This window comes from Pseudophryne corroboree, chromosome 6 (genome assembly GCF_028390025.1).
Source record: "Pseudophryne corroboree isolate aPseCor3 chromosome 6, aPseCor3.hap2, whole genome shotgun sequence".
Taxonomy (NCBI): Eukaryota; Metazoa; Chordata; class Amphibia; order Anura; family Myobatrachidae; genus Pseudophryne; species Pseudophryne corroboree.
Window position 1 is genome coordinate 100,535,827 of NC_086449.1, and position 20,300 is coordinate 100,556,126.

The 20,300-nt window shown below is 47.1% G+C and overlaps 1 protein-coding gene across 5 annotated transcripts in view; it reads right to left on the reverse strand.

The window, feature by feature from the left end:
• NSD3 (nuclear receptor binding SET domain protein 3) overlaps window positions 1-20,300 on the reverse strand; it is a 300,258-nt gene that overhangs the window by 148,356 nt on the left and 131,602 nt on the right. For all 5 annotated transcript variants that reach the window (XM_063931538.1, XM_063931537.1, XM_063931536.1 and 2 more), the window contains exons 5-6: window positions 18,750-19,295; window positions 18,113-18,242 (exon numbers count right to left, since the gene is read on the reverse strand). In XM_063931538.1, the coding sequence (XP_063787608.1) occupies window positions 18,113-18,242; window positions 18,750-19,295 (676 nt within the window). The remainder of the gene's footprint in view (window positions 1-18,112; window positions 18,243-18,749; window positions 19,296-20,300) is intronic.

Genomic DNA, 20,300 nt, shown 5'->3' on the forward strand with positions numbered 1-20,300 from the left:
GCTGAGTGGATCTAGACGCTATTAGTGTACACAACCGCCCTGTGAACCTACAGTGAGCACAGACGCCCAAGTGAACACCGACGCAACAGTCATGCAGCCGCATATGCTGCGACTGGGTTCTTTTAGATACACCACGTCTCAGACGTAAGCGGGAACTCAGTTCATGGCGGGAAACTCAAAGGAAACTGGTCATGAACAAGGGGGAGGGGCGACCAAGGGAGCGTCTTACTCCCCCACTGCTGATATCAACCCCAGGGATCACGGCCTCATACTACCCCTGGAGCCTATGATACCTGAGGCCTAGTGCTAGTGCACCCGAGGTGGCAGCCGCGTCAGCAACTGTTCGGTAGTTTCTATTCCGAAACAGTGCAGTGTCTCGCGTTTCCCCTACTAAGCAGAACCGATGCCTTACCTTCTCCCCATGCTCCGGCCACAGCCTGGTAACGGCTGCTGGTCTTGCTAGTACATCCTACACAGACGCCCGCCGAAACAGCACTTTACATGTGGGTCAGTGTTGTCGCGACCTGGCGGGGAGTTGTTGGAATGACTCTAAGGTACGTATAAGACGCTTTTTTAGAAAGATCACTCAAAAAAAAAATGTAAAACTATAAAAATAAAATAAAAAGCTTATGGCTTCTAAAAACCAGCAGCCCATTGACCATGGTCCGGCTGTTGCCGCACCAAACAAAAAAAAACTGAATTGCCTGAGCCAGGAGGCGGGGATATAGGAGACTGGCTCTGTGCATTCTAGGAGGCCGAAAGCTTTGATTGTTGGTGCCAATACGCGGTCGCTACCTCATATCCCAATGTTTATCCTGTGGATAACCTGTGAACCCTGCAGGAGTAATATCTGCTGCTTTGAAGGTCCCAATAAGCATAGTGGCCTCATTCATCGGTAAATGTAAGAAGTTCAGAACCACCAGGAGTCTTCCTAGAGCCAGCTGGCCGTCTAAACTGAGCGATCGGGGGAGAAGGGCCCTAGTCAGGGAGGTGACCAAGAACCCGATGGTCACTCTGTCAGAGCTACAGCATTCCTCTGTGGAGAGAGAACCTTCCAGAAGGACAACCATCTCTACAGCAATCCACCAATCAGGCCTGTAAGGTAGAGTGGCCAGACGGAAGCCACTCCTTCGTAAAAAGCCCATGGCAGCCCGCCTGGAGTTTGCCAAAATGCACCTGAAGGACTCTCAAACCATGAGAAACTAAATTATCTGATGAGACAAAGATTGAACTCTTTGGCGTGAATGCCAGGCGTCATATTTGGAGAAAACCAGGCACCGCTCATCACCAGACCAATGCCATCCCTACAGTGAAGCATGGTGGTGGCAGCATCATGCTGTGGGGATGTTTTTCAGTGGCAGGAACTGGGAGACTAGTCAGGATAGAGGGAAAGATGAATGCAGCAATGTATAGAGACCTCCTGGATGAAAACCTGCTCCAGAGCGCTCTTGATCTCAGACTCGGGCGACTGTTCATCTTTCAGCAGGACAACGAACCTAAGCACACAGCCAAGATATCAAAGGAGTGGCTTTAGGACAACTGTGTGAATGCCCTTGAGTGGCCCAGCCAGAGCCCAGACTTTAATCCGATTGAACATCTCTGGAGAGATCTGAAAATGGCTGTGCACAGACGCTTCCCATCCAACCTGATGGAGCTTGAGAGGTGCTGCAAAGAGGAATGGGCGAAACTGTCCAAATATAGGTGTGCCAAGCTTGTGGCATCATATTCAAAAAGACTGGAGGCTATAATTGCTGCCAAAAGTGCATCAACAAAGTATTGAGCAAAGACTGTGAATACTTATGTACATGTGGTTTCCTAGTTCTTTAATAAATTTGCAAAAATCTCAAAAAAACTTTTTTCACGTTGTCATTATGGGATATTGTGTGTAGAATTTTGAGGACAAGAATTAATTTATTCAATTTTGTACTAAGGCTGTAACATAACAAAATGTGGAAAAAGTGTAGCGCTGTGAATACTTTCTGGATGCACTGCATGTTCCACTACCTGTGCTCAAAGCCTACAATCAATTATTGAGTGTTTATCGGGTGTTTTAAAAGTATAAGGCATGTAAAAAACTCATACAAAGCTAATATATTATCCAGATGGACGGTGTCCCCGGTAGTTGTCGGATATCACCGAAAAGGCCTAAATTGCTGTCAGCAGCAATTGGCTGTAATTCATAAAAGGAAAAAAAATGCTGATTTGAGAACCTTTAAGGAATGTCCATAGGAATATATCTGCAGAAACAAGTCACAAGTGGACACTAGCCTCACTATCAGTTGCTGCAGATAACGTAGGGCCTGATACATGTTTGTAAGTAAAGCAAAAATGCAAGCAACTGGTATAAATGTTGTGCTGCAGGTGGGGCAGATGTAACGTGCAGAGAGATTCAGATATGGGTGGGTTACATTTTTTCTGTGCAGGGTAAATACTGGCTGCTTTTGCATGTAACCCACAAACACTGGACAACTTTATTTGTACACTTCAATTTAGATTTCAGTTTCAACACAACCCACCCAAATCAAAAACACTCTGCACGTTACATCTGCCCCACCTGTAGTGTAACATGGTTTTGCCAAGTTACTTGCTTTTATGCTTTACTTGCAAACATGAAGCAGGCTCAAAGTACATAAATCAATTAAAGTGAAGGGGAGACATGCAGGAGAAAATAGTTTATATTTAATAACACATAAAACGAGCTTTATGGTAAGAACTTACCGTTGTTAAAACTCTTTCTGCGAGGTACACTGGGCTCCACAAAGATGGACAATGGGGTGTAGAGTAGGATCTTGATCCGAGGCACCAACAGGCTCAAAGCTTTGACTGTTCCCAGAATGCACAGCGCCGCCTCCTCTATAACCCCGCCTCCCTACACAGGAGCTCAGTTTTTAGTTAACCAGCCCAATGCAGTAGCAGGAAAAGAGACGACAACGGTTAGTAGCCACATACACCACACTCTCACGACAGGAGAAGTATCAGCGGCTAACGCCATACCAACCCAAAGAAGCTAAGTGCGTCAGGGTGGGCGCCTTGTGGAGCCCAGTGTACCTCGCAGAAAGAGTTTTAACAAAGGTAAGTTCTTACCATAAAACTCGTTTTCTGCTGCGGGGTACACTGGGCTCCACAAGGATGGACAATGGGGATGTCCTAAAGCAGTTCCTTATGGGAGGGGACCCACTGTAGCAGGCACAAGAACCCGGCGTCCAAAGGAAGCATCCTGGGAAGCGGCAGTATCGAAGGCATAGAACCTTATGAATGTGTTCCCGGAGGACCACGTAGCCGCCTAGCACAATTGGTCAAGGGTCGCACCACGTTGGGCCGCCCAAGAAGGTCCAACAGACCGAGTAGAATGGGCCGTAATGTGAGCAGGAGCTGACAGACCAGCCTTCACATAAGCATGTGCAATCACCATTCTAATCCACCGGGCCAGGGTCTGCTTGTGAGCAGGCCAGCCACGTTTGTGAAATATAAACAAAACAAAGAGAGAATCAGATTTTCGAATAGAAGCAGTTCTCTTCACATAGGTACGGAAAGCCTGTACCACATCCAAAGACCGCTCTTTGGGAGACAAATCAGGAGAGACAAAGGCCGGAACCACAATCTCCTGATTAAGGTGGAACGAGGACACCACCTTCGGTAAATAACCAGGACGAGTCCGAAGTACCGCCCGGTCACGGTGAAAAATCAGATATGGGGAACTACAGGAAAGGGCACCCAAATCCGACACTCTTCTAGCAGAGGCAATAGCCAGCAGGACCACCACCTTAAGGGAAAGCCACTTAAGGTCAGCTGAACCAAGGGGTTCAAACGGAGGCTCCTGCAACGCCTCCAAAACCACCAAGTCCCAAGGAGCCACAGGCGGGACATAGGGAGGTTGGATACGCAACACACCCTGAGTGAAAGTGTGATCATCAGGTAAAGTCGCAATTTTTCTCTGAAACCACACCGACAAGGCAGAAATATAAACCTTGAGGGAGGCCAGACGCAGGCCTAAATCCAGGCCCTGCTGCAGAAAAGCCAAAAGTTTGGCTGTACTAAACTTGGAAGCGTCATAATTGTTAGATGCGCACAAAACAAAGTAGGAATGCCAGACCCTATGGTAAATCCGAGCAGAAGCCGATTTCCGGGCCCGCAACATAGTTTTAATGACCTCTTCAGAAAAACCATTAGCCCTCAAGACGGAAGCTTCAAGAGCCACGCCGTCAAAGAGAGCCGGGCTAGGTCCTGGTAGACACAGGGACCCTGAACGAGGAGGTCTGGGCGTTGTGGAAGTAGAATTGGAAGCTCTGACGATAGGCCCTGCAGGTCTGAGAACCAGTGCCGTCTGGGCCACGCTGGAGCTATGAGAAGCAGAAGTCCTCTTTCTCGCTTGAACTTCCGAATTACCCTGGGCAGGAGTGACACCGGAGGGAACACGTACGGCAGCCGAAAACCTACACGGCACCGCCAGCGCATCCACGAATGCTGCTTGAGGATCCCTTGTCCTTGCTCCGAAGACCGGAACCTTGTGATTGTGTCGAGACGCCATCAGATCTACATCTGGAAGACCCCACTTTTCCACTAGGAGTTGAAACACTTCTGGATGGAGGCCCCACTCGCCGGCATGCACGTCCTGATGACTGAGAAAGTCCGCTTCCCAATTCAGGACACCCGGAATGAAGATTGCTGATATGGCCGGTAGATGGCGTTCCGCCCAATGTAGAATCCGTGAGACTTCCTTCATTGCCAAACGGCTTTGAGTGCCGCCTTGAGGGTTTATGTAAGCCACTGTGGTGGCGTTGTCCGACTGCACTTGAACAAGACGGTTCTGAATTAAATGCTGGGCCAGGTTCAATGCATTGTAGACCGCCCGCAATTCCAGAATGTTGATCAAGGGGAGAGATTCCTCCTTGGTCCACCGACCCTGAAGGGAGTGTTTCTCCAGCACCGCGCCCCAACCTCTTAGACTGGCATCTGTCATCAACAGGACCCAGTTGGATATCCAGAAGGGACGGCCCCTGCACAATTGTTGGTCCTGGAGCCACCAGAGCAGCGACAGACGGACCTCCGGAGTCAATGAGATCATTTGAGACCTGATCCGGTGAGGCAGGCCGTCCCACTTGGCTAGAATCAGCCTCTGGAGGGAGCGAGAATGGAATTGAGCATACTCCACCATGTCGAATGCTGATACCATGAGGCCCAGCACCTGCATCGCCGAATGTATCAACACTTGCGGACAAGAAAGGAAGCAACGAATCCTGTCCTGATGCTTCAGGACCTTCTCCTGCCACAAGAACAACCTCTGGTTGTGAGTGTCCAATAGCGCTCCCAGATGCACCATGGTCTGAGCAGGAATAAGGGAGGATTTCTTCCAGTTGATGAGCCACCCGTGGGCTTGTAGAAACCGGACCGTCATATCCAGATGACGAAGGAGAAGTTCTGGGGAATTTGCCAGGATTAACAAGTCGTCCAGATACGGCAGTATCCTGACCCCTTGACGGCGGAGTACCACCGTCATCACCGCCATTACTTTGGTGAAGACTCGCGGAGCCGTGGTTAAACCAAAAGGTAACGCCCGAAACTGGTAATGGAGGTTGCCAATAGCAAACCTCAGGTATCGCTGATGTGATGCTGCTATAGGAATATGCAGGTAAGCATCCTGTATGTCCAGGGAGACCATGTAGTCCCCAGGTTCCAAGGCTAGAACTATAGAGCGAAGGGTTTCCATACGGAACTTGGAGACCTTCACAAACCTGTTCAATTCCTTGAGGTTGAGAATGGGCGGACCCATTCGGTTTCGGGACTAGAAACAGCGGAGAATAGTACCCCCGGCCCCTCTGCGTAAGAGGCACCTGTACTCCGACTCCCGTATCCAGGAGGGTCTGTACCACCGAATGTAGAGTGTTTGCCTTTGTCTGGTCCAACGGGACGTCTGTCTGTCAAAATCGATGAGGGGGTCGGTTTTTGAAGGCTATGGCGTAACCTTGAGTGACGACTTCACATACCCAGGCATTTGAAGTGGTTTTCAACCATTCCTGGGTATATCTAGAAGCCGGCCCCCCACCCTGGGATCCCCCAGGGGGAGGCCCGCCCCGTCATGCGGCAGGCTGATCGGTCTTGAAAGCTGGCTGATGGGCCGCCCAGGCTCTTTTTGGCTTCGGCTTACCAGGTTTGGAAGTGCGGGCCTGCTTGTTGTACGCCTTACCTTTTGCTTTACCTGAAGGACGAAAGGGGCGAAAGGAAGTACCCTTAGCCTTCGACACAGAAGGAGCGGTACTTGGCAGACAGGCAGTTTTGGCAGTAGCCAAGTAGGCCACTATCTTATTTAAGTCCTCCCCAAACAGAATATCTCCCTTGAAAGGGAGTACCTCCAGGGATTTTCTAGAGTCCAGATCCACAGACCAGGATCTCAGCCACAATATCCGTCGAGCCAGGACTGACGTGGTAGAGGCCTTGGCTGCTAGGATACCAGCATCAGAAGCAGCCTCTTTAATATAGCGAGAAGCTGTGACAATATATGGCAAGCATTGTCTAGCATGGTCAGAGGATATTTCAGCTTCTAACTCCAAGGCCCATGCTTCAATAGCCTCTACAGCCCATGTAGCTGCAATAGTGGGCCTTTGTGCAGCACCCGTGAGGGTGTAAATCGCTTTAAGACAACCCTCCACACGTTTATCCGTAGGCTCTTTTAGAGACGTGACGGTAGTGACAGGCAGAGCTGAGGAAACCACCATCCTAGCCACATGTGAGTCCACTGAAGGAGGCGTTTCCCAATTCTTAGACAGCTCTGGAGCGAGGGGATAGCGAGCCAGCATCTTCTTTTGAGGCACAAACTTCGTACCCGGGTTTTCCCAGGGTTCCTGACGTATATCCACTAGGTGATCAGAGTGAGGTAAAACTTGTTTAACCACCTTCTGACGCTTGAACCTATCAGGTTTCTTAGGAGGGACGGATGGCTCGGGATCATCCGTAATCTGTAGAATTAACTTAATAGCCTCCAAAAGATCAGGAACATTCACATGTGAACCACCCTCCTCATCAGCCGTATCTGAGTCAGAACCTGTGGGATCAGTCTAAGTGCCGTCTTCATCAGACGAGGTGTCAGTGACAGCAGTGGATTGTGAGGAGACAAGCGCTCGCTTAGAGGACCCCTTGGACTTAGGCAAGCGATGGTCAGACTTTTTAGTAGTCAGGGACTGGTTCAACTTCTTCAATTGAGCAGATAAATCGTCCGCCCACGGCAGGTTAGCTGCAGGGACCACATACGGTTGTACCGGCATCGGGGGTCCCATAGGGGGTGTTAGTTTATGAACTAGTGTATGCAGAAGCGTGGAAAAAGCGGCCCACGGTGGGTCATTATGTGCCTCCGTTGCCACAGTCCCACTCGGGGGCAAGGAGCCCCCAGAACCAGAGCCCACAGCTGCTATATTCTCCTCATAGTGATCTGTGGCGTCAGCAACACCGGTAGTGTGTTCAGCCCCAGAACCGTTACCCTCAGAAGCAGACATGATATAACCTGCAGTATGAGTTAACACAGTACAATTGGTAGCAGCACAATACCTCTTATCCCAAACCCCTGCGCAGTGTAGTCAGCACAAGCAGGGATACAGGAGAGATATGGTGACTAAATCACAGAGAAAAAATAAGAATTTACTTTCCGATAATTCTATTTCTCGTAGTCCGTAGTGGATGCTGGGACTCCGTCAGGACCATGGGGAATAGCGGCTCCGCAGGAGACAGGGCACAAAAGTAAAAGCTTTAGGATCAGGTGGTGTGCACTGGCTCCTCCCCCTATGACCCTCCTCCAAGCCTCAGTTAGGATACTGTGCCCGGACGAGCGTACACAATAAGGAAGGATTTTGAATCCCGGGTAAGACTCATACCAGCCACACCAATCACACTGTACAACCTGTGATCTGAACCCAGTTAACAGCATGATAACAGCGGAGCCTCTGAAAAGATGGCTCACAACAATAATAACCCGATTTTTGTAACAATAACTATGTACAAGTATTGCAGACAATCCGCACTTGGGATGGGCGCCCAGCATCCACTAAGGACTACGAGAAATAGAATTATCGGAAAGTAAATTCTTATTTTCTCTGACGTCCTAGTGGATGCTGGGACTCCGTCAGGACCATGGGGATTATACCAAAGCTCCCAAACGGGCGGGAGAGTGCGGATGACTCTGCAGCACCGAATGAGAGAACTCCAGGTCCTCCTCAGCCAGGGTATCAAATTTGTAGAATTTTGCAAACGTGTTTGCTCCTGACCAAGTAGCAGCTCGGCAAAGTTGTAAAGCCGAGACCCCTCGGGCAGCCGCCCAAGATGAGCCCACCTTCCTTGTGAAATGGGCATTTACATATTTTGGCGGTGGCAGGCCTGCCACAGGATGTGCAAGCTGAATTGTACAGGTTGAGTATCCCTTATCCAAAATGCTTGGGACCAGAGGTATTTTGGATATGGGATTTTTCCGTATTTTGGAATAATTGCATACCATAATGAGATATCATGGTGATGGGACCTAAATCTAAGCACAGAATGCATTTATGTTACATATACACCTTATACACACAGCCTGAAGGACATTTAATAGAATATTTTAATAACTGTGTATTAAACAAAGTTTGTGTACATTGAGCCATCAAAAAACAAAGGTTTCACTATCTCACTCTCACTCAAAAAAGTCCGTATTTCGGAATATTCCGTATTTCGGAATATTTGGATATGGGATACTCAACCTGTACTACACATCCAACTAGCAATCGTCTGCTTAGAAGCAAGAGCACCCAGTTTGTTGGGTGCATACAGGATAACAGCAAATCAGTTTTCCTGACTCCAGCCGTCCTGGAAACCTATATTTTCAGGGCCCTGACAACATCTAGCAACTTGGAGTCCTCCAAGTCCCTAATAGCCGCAGGTACCACAATAAACTGGTTCAGGTGAAACGCTGACACCACCTTAGGGAGAAACTGGGGACGAGTCCCCAGCTCTGCCCTGTCCGAATGGACAATCAGATATGGGCTTTTGTGAGACAAAGCCACCAATTCTGACACTCGCCTGGCCGAGGCCAGGGCCAACCGCATGGTCACTTTTCATGTGAGATATTTCAAATCCACAGATTTGAGCGGTTTAAAATGTGATTTGAGGAATCCCAGAACTACGTTGAGATCCCACAGTGCCACTGAAGGCACAAAAGGGGGTTGTATATGCAGTACTCCCTTGACAAACTTCTGGACTTCAGGAAGTGAAGCCAATTCTTTTTGGAAGAAAATTGACAGGGCCGAAATTTGAACCTTAATGGACCCCAATTTGAGGCCCATAGACACTCCTGTTTGCAGGAAATGCAGGAATCGACAGAGTTGAAATTTCTTCGTGGGGCCTTCCAGGCCTCACACCACGCAACATATGTTCGCCACATGTGGTGATAATGTTGTGCGGTCACCTCCTTCCTGGCTTTAACCAGGGTAGGAATGACCTCTTCCGGAATGCCTTTTTCCCTTAGGATCCGGCGTTCCACCGCCATGCCGTCAAACGCAGCCGCGGTAAGTCTTGGAACAGACATGGTACTTGCTGAAGCAAGTCCCTTCTTAGCGGCAGAGGCCATGAGTCCTCTGTGAGCATTTCTTGAAGTTCCGGGTACCAAGTCCTTCTTGGCCAATCCGGAGCCACGAGTATAGTTCTTACTCCTCTACGTCTTATAATTCTCAGTACCTTGGGTATGATAAGCAGAGGAGGGAACACATACACCGACTGGTACACCCACTGTGTTACCAGAACGTCCACAGCTATTGCCTGAGGGTCTCTTGTGTTCAGGCGGGACGCCATCATGTCCACCTTTGGTCTTTCCCAACGGTTTACAATCATGTGGAAGACTTCCCGATGAAGTCCCCACTCTCCCGGGTGGAGGTCGTGCCTGCTGAGGAAATCTGCTTCCCAGTTGTCCACTCCCGGAATGAACACTGCTGACAGTGCTATCCCATGATTTTCCGCCCAGCGAAGAATCTTTGCAGTTTCTGCCATTTCCCTCTTGCTTCTTGTGCCGCCCTGTCTGTTTACGTGGGCGACTGCCGTGGTGTTGTCCCACTGGATCAATACCGGCTGACCTTGAAGCAGAGGTCTTGCTAAGCTTAGAGCATTGTTTTATGTGGAGAGAAGTCTCCAGACTTGATCACACTCCCTGGAAATTTTTTCCCTGTGTGACTGCTCCCCAGTCTCTCTGGCTGGCATCCGTGGTCACCAGGACCCAGTCCTGAATGCCGAATCTGCGGCCCTTTAGTAGATGAGCACTCTGCAGCCACCGCAGAAGAAACACCCTTGTCCTTGGAGACAGGGTTATCCGCTGATGCATCTGAAGATGCGATCCGGACCATTTTTCCAGCAGATCCCACTGAAAAGTCTTGCGTGAAATCTGCCGAATGGAATCGCTTCGTAAGAAGCCACCATTTTTCCCAGGACCCTTGTGCAATGATGCACTGACACTTTTCCTGGTTTTAGGAGGTTCCTGACTAGCTCGGATAACTCCCTTGCTTTCTTCTCCGGGAGAAACACCCTTTTCTGGACTGTGTCCAGAATCATCCCTAGGAACAGCAAATTGTCGTCGGAAACAGCTGCGGTTTTGGAATATTTAGAATCCAAACAAAGAGAAGATGTGATTGAACCCCTGGCGCACTATGTTACTAGATGCCTTTCTTATAATAAAATAATGGATGTACTGTTGGTAGTACAACACTAACGATATTTATTAAAACTCAGTCCCCAGCTGGGAATCAACAAATGACAAACAATCAATCAACATATACACAAATGTGGTGGATGGAAAGGAATACCAGTATTTTCATAAAGTGCTTTCGTGCTCAAAGTTCTTCATGAATGCAGAAGAAATCTCTCACCATATTGCGGTGGGCTAGCTTTTTGAAGAGGTAGCTATGGTCCTAGGCTGAATTGCCCAGCACCACCGCAGCGAGCGTATCAGCTTGATCACTGGTTCCCAAATCTCCACCACTTCTTTCCTTTATCCAAATAACGCGTTTCGGTCTTTTATTGGCCTTTCTCAAAGTTTGAGAAAGGCCAATAAAAGACCGAAACGCGTTATTTGGATAAAGGAAAGGAGTGGTGGAGATTTAATAAATATCATTAGTGTTGTACTACCAACAGTACATCCATTATTTTATTATAAGAAAGGCATCTAGTAACATAGTGCGCCAGGGGTTCAATCACATCTTCTCTTTGTTTGAATTCCATGTTTGGAGATTTGTGTTTATCTCCTTTGTTTTTGAACCTGGGCAGCATTCTATTACCTACTGCGCTCATTTGAAAGTACCACCATTTTTTCTATTTTTTTTAATATTTAGAATCCACCCATGCTGTCGTAGAACTACTTGAGATAGTGCTACTCCGACCTCCAACTGTTCTCTGGACCTTGCCCTTATCAGGATATCGTCCATTTTCTTTGAAGAAGAATCATCATTTCGGCCATTACCTTGGTAAAGACCCGGGGTGCCGTGGACAATCCAACCGGCATCGTCTGAAACTGATAGTGACAGTTCTGTACTACGAACCTGAGGTACCCTTAGTGAGAAGGGCAAATTGGGACATGGAGGAAGCATCCCTGATGTCCCGGGACACCATATAGTCCCCTTCTTCCTGGTTCGCTATCACTGCTCTGAGTGACTCCATCTTGATTTGAACCTTTGTATGTAAGTGTTCAAATATTTCAGATTTAGAATAGGTCTCACCGAGCCGTCTGGCTTCAGTACCACAATATAGTGTGGAATAATACCCCTTTCCTTGTTGTAGGAGGAGTACTTTGATTATCACCTGCTGGGAATACAGCTTGGGAATTGTTTCCAATACTGCCTCCCTGTCGGAGGGAGACGTTGGTAAAGCAGACTTCAGGAACCTGCGAGGGGGAGACGTCTCGAATTTCCAATCTTTACCCCTGGGATACTACTTGTAGGATCCAGGGGTCCTGTACGGCCCCAGCGTCATGCTGAGGACTTGGCAGAAGCGGTGGAAGGCTTCTGTTCCTGGGAATGGGCTGCCTGCTGCAGTCTTCTTCCCTTTCCTCTATCCCTGGGCAGATATGACTGGCCTTTTGCCCGCCTGCCCTTATGGGGACGAAAGGACTGAGTCTGAAAAGACGGTGTCTTTTTCTGCTGAGATGTGACTTAGGGTAAAAAAGGTGGATTTTCCAGCTGTTGCCGTGGCCACCAGGTCCGATGGACCGACCCCAAATAACTCCTCCCCTTTATACGGCAATACTTCCATGTGCCGTTTGGAATATGCATCACCTGACCACTGTCGTGTCCATAAACATCTTCTGGCAGATATGGACATCGCACTTACTCTTGATGCCAGAGTGCAAATATCTCTCTGTGCTCTATAGTCAATAAAATACTGTCCCTGTCAAGGGTATCAATATTTTCAGTCAGGGAATCCGACCAAGCCACCCCAGCGCTGCACATCCAGGCTGAGGCGATAGCTGGTCGCAGTATAACACCAGTATGTGTGTATATACTTTTTAGGATATTTTCCAGCCTCCTATCAGCTGGCTCCTTGAGGGCGGCCGTATCTGGAGACGGTAACGCCACTTGTTTTGATAAGCGTGTGAGCGCCTTATCCACCCTAAGGGGTGTTTCCCAATGCGCCCTAACTTCTGGCGGGAAAGGGTATACCGCCAATAATTTTCTATCGGGGGAAACCCACGCATCATCACACACTTCATTTAATTTATCTGATTCAGGAAAACTACATGTAGTTTTTTCACACCCACATAATACCCTTTTTTGTGGTACTTGTAGTATCAGAAATATGTAACACCTCCTTCATTGCCCTTAACATGTAACGTGTGGCCCTAAAGGAAAATACGTTTGTTTCTTCACCGTCGACACTGGAGTCAGTGTCCGTGTCTGTGTCTATGTCGACCGACTGAGGTAAATGGGCGTTTTAAAGCCCCTGACGGTGTTTGAGACGCCTGGACAGGTACTAATTTGTTTGCCGGCCGTCTCATGTCGTCAACCGACCTTGAAGCGTGTTGACATGATCACGTAATTCCTTAAATAAGCCATCCATTCCGGTGTCGACTCCCTAGAGAGTGACATCACCATTACAGGCAATTGCTCCGCCTCCTCACCAACATCGTCCTCATACATGTCGACACACACGTACCCACACACAGCACACACACAGGGAATGCTCTGATAGAGGACAGGACCCCACTAGCCCTTTGGGGAGACAGAGGGAGAGTTTGCCAGCACACACCAAAACGCTATAATTATACAGGGACAACCTTTATATAAGTGTTTTCCCTTATAGCATCTTAATATATAATCATATCGCCAAATAAGTGCCCCCCCTCTCTGTTTTAACCCTGTTTCTGTAGTGCAGTGCAGGTGAGAGCCTGGGAGCCTTCCCACCAGCAGTTCTGTGAGGGAAAATGGCGCTGTGTGCTGAGGAGATAGGCCCCGCCCCCTATTCCGGCGGGCTCTTCTCCCGGTTTTTCTGAGACCTGGCAGGGGTGAAATACATCCATATAGCCTCAGGGACTATATGTGATGTATTCTTTAGCCAGAAAAGGTATTAACATTGCTGCCCAGGGCGCCCCCCCCAGCGCCCTGCACCCTCAGTGACCGTTGGTGTGAAGTGTGCTGAGAGCAATGGCGCACAGCTGCAGTGCTGTGCGCTACCTCATGAAGACTGAAAAGCCTTCAGCCGCCGGTTTCTGGACCTCTTCTTACTTCGGCATCTGCAAGGGGGTCGGCGGCGCGGCTCCGGTGACCCATCCAGGCTGTACCTGTGATCGTCCCTCTGGAGCTAGTGTCCAGTAGCCTAAGAAGCAAATCCATCCTGCACGCAGGTGAGTTCACTTCTTCTCCCCTAGGTCCCTCGTTGCAGTGAGCCTGTTGCCAGCAGGACTCACTGAAAATAAGAAACCTATCAAAACTTTTACTCTAAGCAGCTCTTTATGAGAGCCACCTAGATTGCACCCTGCTCGGACGGGCACAAAAACCTAACTGAGGCTTGGAGGAGGGTCATAGGGGGAGGAGCCAGTGCACACCACCTGATCCTAAAGCTTTTACTTTTGTGCCCTGTCTCCTGCGGAGCCGCTATTCCCCATGGTCCTGACGGAGTCCCAGCATCCACTAGGACGTCAGAGAAATACGTATTAGAGTATATCTTTGTGAAAAACCTATATCAATATAAAACCTGACGCACCAAGCCCCCTCAGGTTATAGAATATAGGGATAGCAGGTTGAGTGAAAGACACGAAATGGACACCACTCAGCTATCAATTGCACACACAGATAGTCACAGTTTGTACAATGCAGAGGTTATTACTAACAATAATACTGCACTGGACTAGCTTATATATATAGCTATATAGGCAATAGATATAACACTACACAGTAAGAACTGGATGTATATCACAGGGTAATTGTAGTAGAAAACCCTGACTAAATGCACTCTTTCTTAACTAGCACGGACTGAAAAGGCAGGTAGAATACTTAAGTGTCATGTAAAGTCACAGCACTGACAATCAGGTGGCTTTACACAGGAGGATTTGCCCAAGCAGTCCCAGGAACAGTGAAGCTGAGGGATAATGGCGCCCAGAAACGGACAGGGAGTGAAGGAGAGACAGATATGCAGCTCCAGGGCGGGAACATTTGCGTGAAATGGCGCCCTGGGGCTGGGGGAGCTGCTTCAGGTCTAAGCCTTATCCCCCTGCTGGCAAAACCACCGGGTACTGCGGGCTCTTAGTAAACTGGTTTAGAGAGAAAACCTGACCTGCGCCCATGCCCTGGTGATCTTGTGGGATCGCCTGTACTGCCACAGTGTCCACCGCCAGCGCGCGTGGCCCACCTCCCACTGACCGCGCCGGATCGCGATAAAGACCGGGTCCCGCAAGCGGGACCCACTCACCACCTCCCGAAGCGCGGCCACACGATCCCGGAGAGCCCCCGTCGTGTGTGCCTGACGTGAAGAAAACCGGAGCCTTCTGCTGTAGTTACCCGGCAACCAGGGCTCGGGAGTGTACAGCGCCGCTGGGGAGAGCTGGAGCTGCAGCAGTGAATGTGTCCTGACATTTACCACCGCTGCTGCCCTTGAAGTCTTCACTTTTTCTTCATAAAAAAGCTCTTCTTAGGGCTGCCTGGAGCAGCCCCTCTGTTTAGTGCCTGCTACTGCAGCACCAACTACAAAACTGAGCTCCTGTGCAGAGAGGCGGGGTTATAGAGGAGGCGGCGCTGTGCATTCTGGGAACAGTCAAAGCTTTGAGCCTGTTGGTGCCTCGGATCAAGATCCTTCTCTACACCCCATTGTCCATCCTTGTGGAGCCCAGTGTACTCCACAGCCGAAAAATGGATAGTGACTTTAGTTCCCCATTAACACTTCCCTATTTTATAGGACTGCTACGTAAATATGGACACAGCACGATTAGGGCAGATGACTCTGGGGACCAACAAGGGGAGGAGCTACTGCCCAATACCTGGAGCATCTATATAATCTGCAAGATGTTTGGAGTCTAACTTTATATACAGTGTGGAATCTACTCACTATTGATTAGGCAAGTCCAAATTATACAAACAGATTCAGATGTTTCAAGGATGAGAGCAATTATCGTTACATGTCCATACACTGAACGATAATAGAACGTTCAGAACAGTAATTTAATCGGCTGATCTGAAGGATTATTGTTCAGTGTACAGGCATCTTTAGTTAGATATATCAGATTACACAATCAAACCAGATTTAAAAAATAAAAAAAACACAAAAACAAACATACGACTGCTTGACGTCGTAGATTTATAAAGGAGTTGATGCTTACTTTCTATGTGAAAAAAAAAACCCAAAAACTGATGACGTGTTTCAATATATTAAATGTACTTGAGAAAATGGACAACATACATTCAGCCATGATTCTAAACTATGAACTTACCAGAAAGTGGGGACACACACAATGACAAAAACAACTTTTTGACCGAGAAAATGAATGAATGGTCCGTCCAACTTCTTCTCATTACCTATATACTGCACAGCTGCAAATCACAACGCTACAAAATTATAATACAATACTAAGCAAACATCTCCAGCAGATTACCAAGCTTCTACTATAATGGAGACTAAATATCAGTATGCAGTAAGGGTAGTAGAAAAATCAGGTTCATAGTGTGATAGATGAGCAGCACCGTGAGTGTGGTAAGCGGATGTTACAGTTCAGTCACTCTCTGCAATGGGCACTTATCTCCGACATCCCTGTTATAACGTTTTACAGATGTGATTAATGTTTGTGGATCACACTAGAAGTGTTGGTGTTGATTATTACTAGACCTCTTTCTATTCCGCCACCTTGTGATATTTCTTATTGTGTTTCCGCAGACCTTCAAGAATGCTGTCCCCAAACCATAATCAGCACGATCACTTTTTGGCTTTTATTCACATTTTTATTCTTGTAAACCATATAGGTCTGTAGACCACTTAATTTTAGGGAGGGAATTCAATTGTTTTTGGGCGAGTGTAAATAATGGGCGCCTTAAGTGGTGATTTTAAATTGTTCAGCAATTGGGCTTTTAGGTGCCCATTACTTATCGGTCTAGGCGCACTTAAATAAACAGAGTTTAGATGTGTTAAATAACTAAACCAATGCAAAGTATGGACAGTGCTGAAAAAATGATTTGGGCACCCAAGAGTAAGACTTTGGCCAGATTTCTGCTTGAAACCTGAAGAGAGTGTGAGCATAAATAGTAATGGCCCCTGAAATGCACTCCCATCTGCAAAACAATCAGATTGCCCCTGCCAGTGCCCAAAACACAACCGAATTCCCCCGTATTATTTTTTTTTCTGTTGAAAAAAACATTCAGAAAAGCAAACCCAAAAAGGCTTTTGGCGTTATCAATACAATGCAGCGGCAATTGCGTGAGCACTTATAGCTATGAACAGTGGTAGCGAGGGCCTAGGAATAGAAGTGGAGGGTGAGACAAGCATCACACATCTGTCTGTTCACATAGATCATTTATGGTGTCCTCTCTAACATCGTGGGAAACATTTCTGTTACGTACTATGGCGTTACTGAAGCTATAAGATAAGGGGAGAGTTTAGTGCAGGGGTGAAACTGTATGCAGTAGGGATTCACAGGTTGTCCTAATTTATCTTCTCTGATGTGTGTGTGTGTTATAATAGAAGTTTCCATTATGTTGTAGTTGCTATACCGTACCTATGTTGTTTTTTTAAAACCTACCCACTACACACTTGTAACCTTATCCACACACCCAGTAACTATGTAAGCCACGTAGAATAGTTATCTCACTATGGACAGACTAACCAGATGGGTGTGCCCAACACAAACATTTTCTTACATAGAAATGTATATTTGAGGGGTGGTGGGGGATACGTAAAGGGCTATTCAGCATTGATGTTACATTTAACGAACGAACGAGTGTGAGTGAGTGAGTGAGTGAGTGAGTCATGAGTGAATGAACACTGATCTCTAGCCGGTGGAATTAGAATGGATGTTCTCCATGTGAGGGGTTTCATATATACTGTAAAAGTATAAAAAGTACAAATAAATAAAAATATACATTTCAATCTTTTAGGATAGTGTCCTTCTAGGTCTAACTGTCCTCTATTTAATTCTAAATTAAAAATAAAATAAAGCACAATATACGACTAACAATCTCCTCCAAACAAACAAGTTAAATTGGCAATGGTAGCTCTTTGTTTGTATATCATGCCTAGTGCAGACAACAATCATGGCTGCAGCCTACAGTAAGCAATAAGACATCAGCTGGTATAATGCTGCCGCAGGTTCAGGCTAGCTACATATTAGTATATCTACATAGTTTGATGAGAAAAGTCTGCAAATATGAGTGTAACCAAATACAACAGAAAACCCATTCAACAATGCAAACGTCATGTCATCTTTGTATCGTTTATTGCACAAAAAGCAGCATATAACAAAAATATGAATGGGATGACAGCGCAGTTTTGACAGAAAAAAATACTGAGTTGAGGGGGATGTCCTCTCTCCGTTTATTTTAGTTTATAGATTTCGGCGGCGGGCACAACAGTCTCTTCCCCCCTCCCCCTTTGGCAGTAGGGGGCTTGTGTTAGGGGCAGACACGTGCAGTTTGCCTACCTGTGGCCCCCGATGAGGTTTCGGGAGCAGGCGTGTATTGTGCTGATGTTTTCTCGGCCTTCAAGTTGGGGGAGGGTGCAGACGTCTTTTCTGGAGCTTTAACTGTGATTTCTGTTTTGTTACCAACACCCTTTAAGACAAATATATTGCAGATTATATGACAGCTAGATAAACAACCTGCACAGTTAAAGTGGCCGCCAGCCAGACAATCCCACCCGCTTTATCTAGTCATCCTGCCATGTGGTTCCGTGGTGCAAGGCATACCGCACACTGTCAGAAGCACTAGCACTAGTTTGTGCATTTGACAATGTGTGTGTTGTCAATATGAATTATAAGTATGGGGTCAATCTGTCAGGCAATCTGGGGGAGCGTGAAGCTGCTCTCTAATAAGTGTAATTGACAATGATAAACAAAATTATTTAGTCATAATACTACATTGGATTTTTGTTAGTTCTATTTTGTTACCAAAATGACTGAGGGGTAAGCAGCAATTGTATTGGTACCAATACTAAGGCAATTATCAAGTTGCTTCTGTCTTGCGGTACTGCAAATAGGGCATATTTAGGGACTGCAAGATCCATTTTATGACTATAATGGAAAAACTACTGATATATAATAAGCATGAACTTCACATTACCTTAGTTGTGTATATGAACTGATCAAAACCATCAGAAGACGCATTCTGAAGAGCTAAGACGTTTTCTATTTTCACCACAGGTGACATATTGCACTTCTGAAGGTCAATTGTGCCCTTGTGTAATAGAAGTGAAGCAGGAAGCGACTTGCGGGCAGCTGCCGTCTTCCATGGAATTTTAGCTGGAGGGGGCTGGGGTGGCGGTTCCTCTTCCTGAACCTGTTTTCTCTGGCTCTGCCTCCGCGTTTCAGGTACAGAGTCTTTAATGTCCTTTGATATTAAAGGCTGTGGAGGAGTTGCCTGCCGTACAATAGGAGAGTGAGTAACTTCTGGTGGACGTGCAGGTTCTGCCTCACTACTTGACGTGGACCTCCTACTCCTTTTGGTACTTTGGACTGTCTTTTTGTTTTCAGGAGAGCTTTCAGGGTCTACGTAGATGAAGGTGTACTGATCTATTCTCTCCTCTCGTGTCATGCACAGGGCTTTCTCAGCATGGGCGATGCCAATCTCCCACTGTATGCGCTCCTTCTGAGGCCGAGGCTTCCGCATCTAAACAATAAAACCCACAAGTTACAGTAATTACTGCATCAAGCAATTTATCACAGGGCTACCCAGTCAGTTTTCACATATAGCCCAACAACCAATCAGAATGTATAACTTTTTATTTTTATTTAATGCAAATATCAAGCAGTAGTGCATGACTAGGCCATGCCTGCTGCTGGAAGATAGATCAGAACCAAAAAGACTGCTAAATTATTTACTATGGAAAATAGGAAAGTCATACCATCTTAGCGTATATCTAAAAGAGCTACTATGGTGGGCAAAATATAATGAAATTGTAACATGCACATGGGTATCTTTACATATGGCAGTACACTGCTGCACTGCGCTGCGTTCTCCTTGTAATCTACAGAGTAGTAACAGAGAATGAAATATGGATCACTAATCCTAACAAAGGGGCATATGTATTAACCTGGAGAAGGGATAAAGAAGTGATAAAGCAGTGATAAGCTCAGGGTGATAGCGCACCAGCCAGTCAGCTCCTGTCATTTTTCAAATCCGTAATGACTGGCTGGTGCATTATCACCTTGCGCTTATCACTGCTTTATCGCTTCTCCAGTCTATTCAAACTGCTTATTTATGTATGGGTAACAGAACATGGATGGAATAGGAGTTATGTTTACAGCTAATGCTATGGGGGTCATTCTGAGTTGATCGCACGCTGCCGATTTTCGCAGCGCAGCGATCAGGTTACTACTGCGCATGCGTATGCACCATCATTGCAGGGCAATGCTTCTAGCGACAATTCCATTCGCAGGGGTGATCGCAAGGAGATTGACAGAAAGGGCGTTTATGGGTGTCAACTGACCGTTTTCTGGGAGTGGTAGGGAAAACGCAGGCGTACCCAGGCGTTTGCAGGGCGGGCGTCTGACGTCAATTTCGGGACTGGACAGGCTGAAGTGATCGCAAGGGCTGAGTAAATTCACACCTACTCTGAAACTGCAAAAAACTTTTTCGTCCCGCTCGGCTGTACATGCGATCGCACACTTGCAA